We start from the raw sequence: 12088 nt of genomic DNA on the forward strand, positions 1-12088 counted from the left end.
TTTCAAATAGTCCTGATTTTCTTTTAGTCCTGACACTAAATATCTTTTCTTCTGATTTATTCTTGATTTCTGTATTAATAAACACTTTTTCCTGAATTATTCTTAAACCAATTCAAAACTCAAATCGCTTTCTCTGTTTGTTTTGGAAGCACTTAAGTATATTTCATGTTTTCATTTGTTTGTAAATTATTTACACTAAATCGTAGGCAATCACACTTAAGTGGTTGTCCAGAGTGTGAGGGATGTAACACATAATACTTGCACATATATAAGGCCAAGAGTCAAAGTTTAATAGGTTGCGGTTTGTTCGATTTGTAAAAGAAAATAGCGGTCAAGGTGAACTCTCTAATTCTGATTAGTTTTGGGTTTGGCAATCTGAACAATTGCGTGTGGTCACCGGCCTGTATATATGCACAGCTATTACATGCAGGCGAATGCGAGGGACGATGGGAGTGGCTGGGAAAGTTTGGGGCTGGGGGAGGCGTGGGTTGTGTGTTGTGGGAGGGGTTAGCGTTTGGCTTACTATTAAAATTCAGTACGAGTCTAGAAGCTACGGCCGATGTGTGTGTGTGTGTGTGTTTGATTGTGTCATAGGGTATGTGTTATGCTTAATATATAAACACCTGAACAAAGGTGTGCGGCGTCTCCGTGTGCGCGTGCTGAGAGGCTGTCCATAGGTCTAAGTGGTTCTTGCTATTTATTGTTGCTCTGTTTCTCTGTTACTCCTTCTGCTGCTCCTGTGCGCAGTGCTAAGCTGTCCGTTTGTTTTAACCTAATATCTAGTCCGGCAGGTCGATGCTGACGAACGGCACCACCGGCTTGAGGATGTCGTTCTTGGCCCCCTTCTTGCCCTTCTTGTCGTGCTTGCCGAACTCGTGCAGCTGCTCGCTGGCCGCCATGCTCGTTGACGAAGAGGTGGCGTCCAGCGGCACGGACTGCCCGGCATTGCTGTGCGTCTCGACGTGATAGCTGATGTTGCCGTATTCCTGCAGGAAGGGCATTGCCGACAGCAGGAACTGGCTGAAGGACTTGCGGATGCCGAACCACCACATGTTGCCGCCCTTGGCCGTGAAGCTCAGAATGATCAGTGCCAAAATGGAGACAAGCAGCGGCGAGAAGACCACAACGTATGGGAACTTAAGCTCGCCATCCAGCTTGTCGCAGATGACCACCTGGTAAAAAGAATGCTTAGACATGACTGTTTACGTCAAAAGATTTAATAGGACTCACCTGAAAGCAGAGCAATGGGAGCACCGTGCAGATGTTGCCCACTGCCGCATTTAACGCTGCCTTTTTCTGCTGCAGCGAGACCTCCGGCGTACGCATCATGATGCCGCAGAAGATGATGTTGTACAAAACGCTGACCAAGCTCAGGCATATCACAATCCACATAGGCACAAACACCACATCCCAGTTCCAGTACACAAAGCCATCCAGCTTCAGCGGCAGCGAGACGAACTGCAACGCATTCACCGCCAAAAACAGCTCCAGTTCGAAGGATCGATCGTGCTTGACGGCCCACACACAGGCGCCCACACTCACCACCGATCCGAAGATCAGCGGTATGAAGACCAGCACCCAAAGGTGGCGGTCCGAGGTCAGCTTATCGCAGGCCAGCAGCTCGAACATCAGCAGGATCAGGTGCAGGGCCAGGGAGATGAGCATTGCCTTGAACTGCGTGTAGGCGTCGCCTTCAAGGCGGTAGTGGGGATAGCGGCACCAAACGATGGCGCCGACGATGGCGCCCAGGATGGCGGTGCACTTCCATATCCACAGCGGTGTGAAAATTGCCCAATAGGGCCAATCTGCAGAAAGACATTCGATAATTCTTATTTAAAAAAATATCTAAGATAAATTTTTTAAGAGCCATATATGGGTGGGCTTTACAAGTGTTTTTAAGTAGATCATTTTATAAATTGTTCTGAATAGTATTGTGTATATCATATCTATTGTATGTGCTTTATTACACGTACAAGTTCCCCGAAGAGCACGATTGACTAGTTTGGGGAAAGCCCACCATCCATGGCAAGTTGAATCTATGCTCAGCTGGCTTCTACAAGAGTACCCACCTATGTAGTTATCCAGGCGCAAGGCGAAGAGCGTGACGAAGGTGAACAGGCTGCAGTGAACGATAAATTTGCTGCAAGAGAACATGGCCGATTAGGGAGTGGAATGGATTGGATTGGTTCGCAATGGATTGGATCTCGATCTCCTCCGTGATCCGGGCGTCCGCTGCCGAGGGCTTCTCACCAGGGATTGAAGTCGCGGAACAGCGATTCCAGGTTCATGTTGCTGGCGACACCATAGAGATCTTGCTACCTGGACAGTTGGTAACTGGCACAGGGCACTGGGACACACTAGCTGCTCGTGCACTCCCGCCGCACTGCGTCCGCTCCTCGAGCACCGAATTCCGATCTCCAATCTCTCTGGCTCCAATCTCAGCGCGAAACGGGGGGTCTCTGGCGGGGTGGGGGGCAGAACTTGCTCTGCGCCTGGTGCCGATCTTTGTTTCTTTCTTTCCTTATGGTCGCCCCTTTGTTTTATTTACACACTTTGACTGGCATACTTTTCGAGTTGTCTTGTTGTTGTCCGGAAACTCGATAACGATAGTTTAATAGTTAGCCAGCCGATTGATTAGCGATATATAGCTAGACTTCAAGCTAAGTACACGTTTTGCAACACTGCCGGCATGGTGCAGCCGCAAAAGGATTTGGATTTGGAGACAGATTTGCCTGCAAAGGAGGATAGCCTGCAGGATTCCGACTGTTGTGGCAATGGCTGCACCAACTGCATTTTGGACAACAAGCCACAGCCGAGCAAACGCGTCCTGCTGGCCGGCAAACGCAATGTGATCCTGAACTATACAAAATTCCGACTGTTACGGCGGGAAAATCTTGAATCCGATGGTCAAGTGCTGCTCCTGCATTTCGGCCACGCCCCCGAGGAGGGCACGGAGGCGGAAGACTGTGTGCTGGACATACCGCCCGGTCATCATGTGATGCTGCGCTTCGGTTCCCTGTTGCGTCCATATTCTCCCTATTGGAGCGATTTCTTGGCCAAGGAGTTCCGGATACTGGTTAAGCTGCAGAAGGAGGGTCCGATGTCGCAGCACTTGGCTGCCGTGCAACCCAACGATCTGCTGGAGTTCCGCGGACCCATTGGGCAGTACGTTCATGATCCGCAGAACGGCAAATGCATCTACATTGTGGCCCAAGGAGTGGCCATTGCACCCACTTTGCCGCTGGTGCGTCAGGTGCTCGACGACGAGGAGGACATGAGTCGCCTATGGCATCTGGTGTGTGCTCCCGACCTGCAGCACGTCTATTTCCGCGAGGAGTTGCTGGAATTCGCACAGTTTTGGAACTACAAAGGCTGTCTTTATCTGCCCCACCAAAAGTGCGATTCCGCCGACTGCAAAAAGGCGAAAAAATGCAACACGGAGTGCCTTCACTTCCGCCGGAGTCTTCGGTACAGGGAGATGGCCAAAGTGTGCCGACTGGATGCCTCTGAGCTGTCCAGGCACGTTAATACGTCCATTCCCGGACAGCGCATAGTTATCGTGGCCGGAGATTCAAGTTTCCAGCGGAACATCTCCCAATTGGCTACCGAATCCTTGGCTGTGGATCCAGCTAACGTTTATTTGTTGTAATCACCAAAGGAAATTGTAAGTGCCTTTCGTTATTTGTAGTTCTTGAGAGCTTGATTAACACTCCTGAAAAATAATAACACTCCGTGATGTAAATTTATACCATAACTTTTTATTTATGATCTGGCTAAATGGTAATTTTAGCAAGCTGTTTGGTAGCACAATTAAACTTTTTTCTAACTAAAGGCTTTCCGTCGACCACAAAATGCAATTGTAGCAACCCGTTTTCATATGTCATAGTGGTTGACTTCATTTCTATTTTTATTTATCTACTTTAGAATATTGTTGGTGTTGTTTTTGCTCTTTGATGACAACTTTTAAACATTGTAAAAATGTAAACGTATATTAATGAAATAGAATTATTTTTTAAGTAAGAATATAGTCACCAAAGGCAATCAAATAGTATAATAAGAAAAACCCAGCATCATGTTTCAATTTAATTTAAAAATCAACTAGGTGATTCATTTCCAATACTATTTTACTTAGTATATGGTTTTTTATTAAAAAAAAAAGAAGCAGAAATACTTTATGTCTACGATCGCTGGGCAATACGTTAGTGGAATACATCATAGGTTGGTTTTGGGCCAAGCGGCCTGCGCATCCAGCAGCGAGTCCGACTTCTCCGGCGATTGCGGTAGCTGTGGTGGCTGTGGCATCATTTGGGCATATTTGGCCAGGTAAGGAGTCAGCAGCTCCATTGGCAGCGGGAAGACGATCGTGGAGTTCTTCTCCGCCGAGATGCTGCTCAAGGTTTGCAAGTAGCGAAGCTGTAGAGGAGGATTTGGTTAGGATCCATTGCTTTAGAAGGGTTGGGTGGGAAGAGCACTCACCTGCAGGGCGGAGGGGCTGGAGGAGATGACATCGGAGGCCTCTTTGAGGGCGGCGGCTGACTTCTTTTCACCCTCGGCGGCAATCACCTTGGCACGGGCATCGCGGGCGGCCTCCGCCTCGGCGGCCATCGCTCGCTGCATGGAAACGGGTAGCGAGACGTCCTTGCTGCGGATTCAAGCAGATCGAGATCAGATATTATCAAAACAAATGGATTAACATTTCAGGAGATAGGTTTTTTGAAAGGTGAAATGGGTATTTGTTTGTTTTTTAGCTCTTAAAGAATGCTACTCACATCTCCACTCGCTCCACCATGACTCCCCAGGGCTCGGTGGCCTCGTCCAAGGTGGCCTGCATGGTGTGGGCGAGGATCTCGCGTTCGGTGAGCAACTCGGAGAGGTTCCTTGTGCCGACGATGTTACGCAGCGTGGTGGCCGCCAGGAGGCGGGTGGACATGCTGTAGTCCTCCACTTGGATGACTGCGTAGAGGGGATCACTGATGCGATAGTAGACCACGGCATCCACGGTGACCGTCACCGAGTCCTTGGTGAGCATCTCCTGCTGCGGCACATTGAAGGTGACGGTGCGCAGGTCCACCTTGCGGTACTCATCGATGCACGGCAGGATGAAGAACATGCCGGGACCACGAGCTCCTCCACTCAGCCTTCCCAGCCGGAAGATGATGGCCCTCTCATATTCCGCAACCACCTTGAAGCAAATGAAGATGGCGATCGGCGAGGTGATGATGAAGATCAGCACGGAGAACAAGGTGACCACCCACTCCACAAAACCCCTCGGCTCGTTCTCCGCTGCAAAGAAATGCGAAAAATTGAGTAATTAGTTTCCAGACACAGGAGTACCAATAAAACCCTTGGAAAAACCAAAAGGAATTCAAGTTATAAACTAATAGCTTTTATGGCTTCAAGTACCTTTTCTTCTTTATCACCTCTCGCATTTCCGGAAATTCCTAACTACTTGAAAAACTTAAAACTTACCAAGAAATTCATTGAGAAATTTAGTCAATTAAAAAGCTGAAAACTATAGCAAACACTTCAGGTTTTCTACATGTGATAACGTTTAAAAAATTTCTCTCTTTAAAAACGCAATACATTTTAAAAGCTAGATCACAATACCTTATTACCAAATAAATATTGATGATATTTAATTATTAATTTAATAAAAAGTAAATCTTTTTAATTTATTGATAAAGAAATTGAAATAAAAGTTGGGGGTGTATTCCAATTCGAAACAATTAGTTGCTGATTAACGAAAACAAAATAAATTACTGAAGTCTATAAATATAGCAATTTCTTTTAAGGGGTTAATCATCAAAATATATAAAGAATAATCAAGGATTAAGTGGGATACAGATATTAGCTAATTGACCCCAAAGTTGAAAATAAAATCTAAAGCACTATCTTCTATGATAAAGAATGAAGTTTCAAACGTCACTTTTGCAGTCCATTAAATTGTACGATTCCCTTATCGATTTTGGACATAGGTAATTATGTGAAAATCAACCGATAAGGTGGTTTAGGGTTATTTATTTACGATTTTGCAAGTCTGAAATATTTTGCGATGCAAGTTCACAAAATACAAGAGCGGCAACACATCTCACGCGATCAATTTCACACTTTTCTGTTTGCCACCCTCTAATCTTATCTGAAGTAGCGATTCCGAGAAATTCAGAATGCAGAAGTGTGTATTCCGTATCGGTTGATTTCAAGCGATTAAAGTTTAGCAGTGGACTATATTTCCAATTGACAGGAATTGAAACAGTAATTGAAGATCTCGGAGTAAGAAAAGTTATACGGATAACATAGTTTAGTTTAAATCTTAAATGAAAACTCGGAACAAAAGTATTTATTATACCTTTCTATTTCTGATTTTTTTTTCAGGACTTTCAACTTACATGTCTTAAATCCCCGATACTGCTGAGTGGGTCCGGGAACCCGAGCTGGCTGCTCCGGAGCCGCTCCACCGGGTCCCATGTTGATCATGTAGGCGGTGGAGCTGGCCGGACCGGAGTGACGCATGTCCTCGTAGTTGGCGTACACGGGCGAATCCTGCTGCGGCTCCATCGTTGGGGGCGTTGAATTGTTCCAGTCCGGTCAGCTTAGCACTCGAAACTGTTGCGGGAAGAGCCGCAAAATCCAAACTGAATACCGAAAAGCATTCTCGCGTGATAAGAGCGGCCAGTTCTCCCAGATACCGAGTGGAGTGGAGTATCGCGTTGGCTTTATCGCTGCACAGAGCTTCCGAGCGGCTCAAATGCGAGGGCGAGGGCACATTGAGAAAAAATCCAAAGCTAATCAATCTGAAGAGATTAATCTAGTGTGAAATGGATAATTAGTTTTCATCCTGCCAAGGAAAAAGAAAATAACTTTCAATTGAATTCAAATCTGGAGGCAGAATGCAGTAAATATTTGGTAAGGTACTTTTTAAATTTTTCATTTTATAAATTAAGTATTGTTTTATTAATTTGTATTATTAATCATATGCAAATTTTTTTATATTCATGGTAAATTTATCCGAAAAACAAAAATGTTTTCAACACGTAATGCGGAAAAAAAATATAAACTAAATTGAGAATATTTGTATTTTTAAATTCGGAAAGAAAAACTCAAGTTCCACTTAAATTTCTTGTCATAAAATTGATGCTACTTTAATATTAAAATGTAATTTGTTCATGTTTTAGGATCTCCCCTAACACATATCCAGTGTAGATTGAGCCGGGGAAACACCAAGAACCCAAGAACCCCCCGCCAAGAGCGGCCTTGCAAATCGAGAGACATGGGCGTTTGCCGTGAATCACTTTGCTCTGAGACCCAAGTGAAACCCAACTTGATTGCGCTCGTACATGTAGATTATTCCGGCCATCGATCAATGAAAGCTTTTCTTATCAGCACCCCAAGAATATTTCACTTTTAATCAATTTTCGATCTGCGTCAGAGTATAAAGACACTTCTTTACTCACGGGTCAAGAGTTAAGGCTCGTTCAACTGATTGAAATGAGTGACTCAGACGACTCGGGTTTCAGTCACATTAGTGCTCAAGCCATTATCTGTAGTATGCAAATCATATTCGGTGGTGTCATTAAAATTAGCTCAAAATATGTGACTGTACATTCTGTACATGCTTGTATCGAATGAGTGAAATTCTGTGAATTTGTAGATGTTTTTGTTTTAATTTTATTGTTTGTATTTAATTGGTAAGCTTTTATCGAAGTTCCACATTTTTTGGGTATTTAAATAAAAAATTTTTTATTTTTTGGCACATTTTGTTATTTTTCTTTGGTTTGGATTTTTCGTTTTTGAGAAATATTCTTACCGATTTGTAATTATGTTATAGATTTGTATAAAGTTTTAAGTCATTAAGGTAACCTTAACGTACAACAAAATTATTAATTAATATTAACAGCTCTTCTTAAGTCTAAGATGAATCATGGTTTTACAATAATAAACAACAACAAAATCAAGAAATAATGGCTTACTTGAAAAACCGATGCTTGGAATAACTTAGCAGATCAATCATGTATTATTAGATTATCAGATATGTTATGTGTTATATGATATGTTATATATGGCTAATAAATATACCCTTTATTCCAGGTTGATCTGCCAAGTTAAATCCAAGGAAAACAGGCAAAAAATTGAAGTTTAAATGCCAGAAAAAGAGATACTCGTACGTATTTCAGTGGCACTATAAAATTCATTTTCTTTTGCTATAAAAAAAGGTTAATTGACCTCTAATTGCTTGGCGAATAATTTTCCGGGGATTTCCCGCTGTCTGCCGCTGCTGCCGCCGTTGCACCACTAAAGCAGGAATCCAACGATATCGTCATCGGCATCCGCTGCTCCAGTTCGCTGCTGTTCCCGCTGCCGCCGCAGCTCGCAGCGATGCAGTGCCTCCAAATAGGGCTGCAGCACCGACATCGTGCGTCACTGGTGGTGTTGGTGTTGGTGTCGATGAAGGGGCGTGGCAGGGGCGTTCGCATGTAGCTGGTGTTGCTGATGTTGCTGCTGCTGCTGCTGCTGTTGCTGCTGTTGATGTTGCTGCTGTTGCTGCTGCTGGTGTTGCAGTTGCAGCTGCTGCGAGTGGGCGTGTGTGTTCAGAAAGGGTGTGAGCAGCTCCATGGGCAGTGGAAAGATGATGGTGGAGTTCTTTTCGGTGGAAATGCTGCTCAGGGTTTGCAGGTAACGTAACTGAAATAATAAAATCAATTAAATAAAAGTGACAAATATTATTTGTTAAATAAGATTAGCAATTACCTGCAAGGCAGAAGGACTGGCTGAGATGATCTCGGAGGCTTCGCGTAGAGCTCTCGAGGATTTCATCTCACCCTCGGCGGCAATCACCTTGGCCCTCGCCTCCCTCGCCGCCTCCGCCTCGGCGGCCATTGCCCGCTGAAGAGCAGTGGGCAGGGAAACATCCTTGCTAGAATTGGAGCATCAAATCAGAACAAACTCAAATCACAACAAGCCCGCAAAGGGAACGCCCCACTCACATCTCCACCCGTTCCACCTTAACGCCCCAGGGATCAGTAGCCTCATCCAGGGACATCTGCATCGTGTGCGAGATGGTCTCGCGTTCGGTAAGCAACTCGGAGAGATTCCTCGTTCCAAGCACATTGCGCAACGTGGTGGCCGCCAGGAGACTGGTCGAGTGGCTATAGTTGTACACCTGGATGACCGCCTTGAGGGGATCGCTGATGCGGTAGTAGACCACCGCATCCACAGTGACCGTCACCGAGTCCTTTGAGAGCACTTCCTGCGGGGGAACGTCGAAGGAGACGGTGCGCAGGTCCACCGGATAGTAGTCATCCACGCAGGGCAACACAAAGAAGACTCCGGGTCCACGGGCTCCACCGCTGCGCAGTCGTCCCATCCGGAAGATCACCGCCCGCTCGTATTCGGAAACCACCTTGAAGCAGATGAACACCGAGATGGGAAAGGTCAGCACCATGATCAGCACGGAAACCACCGTGGCCAGGATCTCCACGCAGCCCATGTCATCGTTTTCAGCTGGAAAAGAATTTATGAGAAAATTTAATGTTTTAGTAAAAATATTATTAAAAATGTATAGTATAGATATAATTTAAAATGAGCATTTTAGCCGTTTTATTTTAAGTTAAAGAATTCAATGTAGAAGTTTATCATAAGTTTATAATAAGATCAGAAATGTTTTAAAAAGTTTAACAACCACCGACTTCAAAAGGTTGCCATTGTTATAGATAGAGTAGCAATTAGTTTTTTGTTTAAAGAACTCTTCTCTAAACTTTAAGCAATGTAATTTAAACGAATGTAATGCTATTTAATCTTATGTTGTTTTAACTAATGTAAGCTGACAAATTCGTGTACATATTTATAGTTTTATTTAGCTTCGAATCATACCAGTTTATAACCAGATGCTTAAATAATATTACTAAAAACAATACTTTCTAATAATGCCCTTGTTAATATCAAATTTATTTACTTTATTTTCGAGAGTGAACTCTAACAAGCGAATGACCCAATTAATTGTTTATCCAATCACATCTTTTATTATCCTTTGGGAATAACGTTCTGCTTGTTTGATTTCCCCAGGGGCTGATTATGAAAAGTGGTTTCGGCGATGATCGCCTTCATTGTTTCAATTGCGCCAGCATATTCCACGGATCTGTTCTGGGGGCAATTAACTTGTACAAATTGCTTTTGATCTAGTACAAATGCTATAAATTCCATAAATATCCCAAATGCTTTCCATGGCTTTTGGTTGCTTCGAGCGCTTTTTTTTTATGCTTGACTAACTAACTGCATGTGCTGGGGATTTTTGTTTATGGGTTCAGCCGCCGTGTTCGTGAATATGATCTCTGATTTCGGATTTCTGATTTCTGATTTCAGCTGTTTGACTTCTTGTTTTCCCTTCCCGATTTTTTTGTTTTGGCCCTCGCCACCTATTTTGCTGGCAGTATTTATTTTCAGGGCCGCCGTGTTTACGTTCGAGTTGGGGTGTTGAGTATTTCGCTGCTCTGTTTATCTTACGAGTTTCGACAATACGACTTATATCACCGATCCGCACCGGTGCCTTCGGATTATCTCTATTTGTTTTCATATGTCGGCGCTCAGTTTATATTGCATACTTCATAGGTGGTCGACGCGAACGATATGATTCAATAGGAGGAGCAGCCATGGACTCGATACGATCCACAATTTCTTTTCTTTTGGGGAACCATCGCCATTCGCTGTTCAATGAAATGATTCATGGGTATCTGAATCGCCTCACCTCGCGCCTTGATTATGATTTTATATCGCATTAATCGCACATTTGCCCGAATTATGAATTATGAATTATTCTCGGGGCACTAGAGGTTTGGTTTGCTTGTGAGGTCGGTCATGTGTGCGCTATACTATACTATAATGTGGAAAACTATTTGTATCTGGCAGTCAATGTGCGTGTATTTTTATGAGCTAAACAAAGCGCCAAGCGAATAATTCGGCTATTTGCATCTGGAAATCCGGTCCAGAAATCAAGGAAGTCTCGCCACTTTTTTAATCGGGCTAAAAATATATCTTCTCCATTGAATGAAATTTTCATAGTTTTCATAAACAAACAGTACCACATGAAAATAATCCTATTACAACATTGTTTGAATTAAATGAACGAAAAAAAATAAAGCAAAAAAATCATTCTATGGTAAAATTTGTTTTCTTTTTTTAAACATTTGTTACAACCAAAAAAAAACCTTAACCTTAAAAAATTTAAAAAAAAGATGGTTTAATATTGAAATTCTTTTACCTATTCTTAAAATAAGATTAAATAAACTAATTACTTATTTTGTTTAGTTTTATGTTTTTTTTTGTCAACACTCTTTTTAATTGATTTTCTTTTATGAAGTGTTTGGAAAACATTCAATAATTTAATAAAGGTTATGTACACTCCTAATTCAATTTAATTCTGTTTTTAAATTGTCACAGAAAAAAATCTATTTAAATTTATTTGATAAACAGAATTGATATAAAAATGTATAAGTTTAAGTCATAAATAAAATGTTATGTAGTCAAGTCAAAAAAGGTAGTAAACTCCTCTTGGTGTCTTACAGGTTTTGAGTCCCTGGTAGGGCAGTGATGCGGGTGGCGGCGGCACGTGGATCGCATGCTGCGAGGACTGGTGCTGCGGGGTGAGGGGAAAGGTCTCCGTCGAGGAGGAGGCCTGGACACCACCCGATCCCGGCGAACCGATGTTGAGGCGCGCGCGGTGCTGATGCGGCGAGGCAGGATGCATTTCGAGTCGGAGGGTATCGGATCGGATTGGATTGGACCGGATTGGATTGATTTCGAATCCACGACTGGTCCGAATGGAAACTGGATGATCGAGAACTGCACGCGTCCAGCGCACGTTTTCAAATGAGCACGCCAAGAATCAACAGCGGCAAACGCAGACGCAAAGACAGGAAACATCATTCTGTTCTCCATATTTGTATACCGACTATGGAATACCACTTTGTGCCACGGGAAGAGTTGAGTACGTATGAGTGATTTTTTCAAACTGAAGTTGAAAACTTTAAAAAATAACACTCATACGTAGAGTTGCCCTATACTTCAGTATAGATTATTCTCCAAATATTTACTATTT

At 43.3% G+C, this 12088-nt stretch overlaps 4 protein-coding genes across 8 annotated transcripts; 1 reads left to right on the forward strand and 3 right to left on the reverse strand.

Moving 5' to 3' along the window:
* Positions 1-128: 128 nt before the first annotated feature.
* On the reverse strand, positions 129-2594 carry LOC108094445 (transmembrane protein 185B). The gene is made up of 4 exons (XM_017195024.1): positions 2251-2594; positions 2070-2140; positions 1231-1805; positions 129-1172 (listed from the first exon to the last, which is right to left on the reverse strand). The coding sequence occupies exons 1-4, from the start codon at positions 2286-2288 to the stop codon at positions 780-782; spliced, it is 1077 nt and encodes a 358-aa protein (XP_017050513.1). The 5' UTR covers positions 2289-2594; the 3' UTR covers positions 129-779.
* An 80-nt stretch (positions 2595-2674) lies between these two features.
* Positions 2675-8192, forward strand: LOC108094525 (NADH-cytochrome b5 reductase-like). 5 transcript variants are annotated; one of them, XM_017195138.1, is made up of 2 exons: positions 2675-3664; positions 8086-8164. In XM_017195138.1, the coding sequence occupies exon 1, from the start codon at positions 2690-2692 to the stop codon at positions 3647-3649; it is 960 nt and encodes a 319-aa protein (XP_017050627.1). In that variant the 5' UTR covers positions 2675-2689; the 3' UTR covers positions 3650-3664; positions 8086-8164. The 5 variants fall into 5 exon arrangements, 2 of the variants coding, with proteins under 2 accessions (XP_017050627.1, XP_017050619.1); XM_017195130.1 differs by lacking the exon at positions 8086-8164 and adding an exon at positions 6373-6442; XR_001771557.1 differs by lacking the exons at positions 2675-3664; positions 8086-8164 and adding exons at positions 6793-6903; positions 7173-7647.
* LOC108094514 (band 7 protein AGAP004871) lies at positions 4082-6555 on the reverse strand. Its single transcript, XM_017195119.2, has 4 exons — positions 6387-6555; positions 4770-5283; positions 4477-4642; positions 4082-4413 (listed from the first exon to the last, which is right to left on the reverse strand). The coding sequence occupies exons 1-4, from the start codon at positions 6553-6555 to the stop codon at positions 4213-4215; spliced, it is 1050 nt and encodes a 349-aa protein (XP_017050608.1). The 3' UTR covers positions 4082-4212.
* A 217-nt stretch (positions 8193-8409) lies between the features above and the next one.
* LOC108094504 (band 7 protein AGAP004871) lies at positions 8410-11840 on the reverse strand. The gene is made up of 4 exons (XM_017195108.2): positions 11554-11840; positions 8982-9498; positions 8746-8911; positions 8410-8679 (listed from the first exon to the last, which is right to left on the reverse strand). The coding sequence occupies exons 1-4, from the start codon at positions 11735-11737 to the stop codon at positions 8416-8418; spliced, it is 1131 nt and encodes a 376-aa protein (XP_017050597.1). The 5' UTR covers positions 11738-11840; the 3' UTR covers positions 8410-8415.
* Between the last annotated feature and the right edge of the window lie 248 nt (positions 11841-12088).

This window comes from Drosophila ficusphila, unplaced genomic scaffold, assembly GCF_018152265.1.
Source record: "Drosophila ficusphila isolate 14025-0441.05 unplaced genomic scaffold, ASM1815226v1 contig_198, whole genome shotgun sequence".
NCBI lineage: Eukaryota > Metazoa > Arthropoda > Insecta > Diptera > Drosophilidae > Drosophila > Drosophila ficusphila.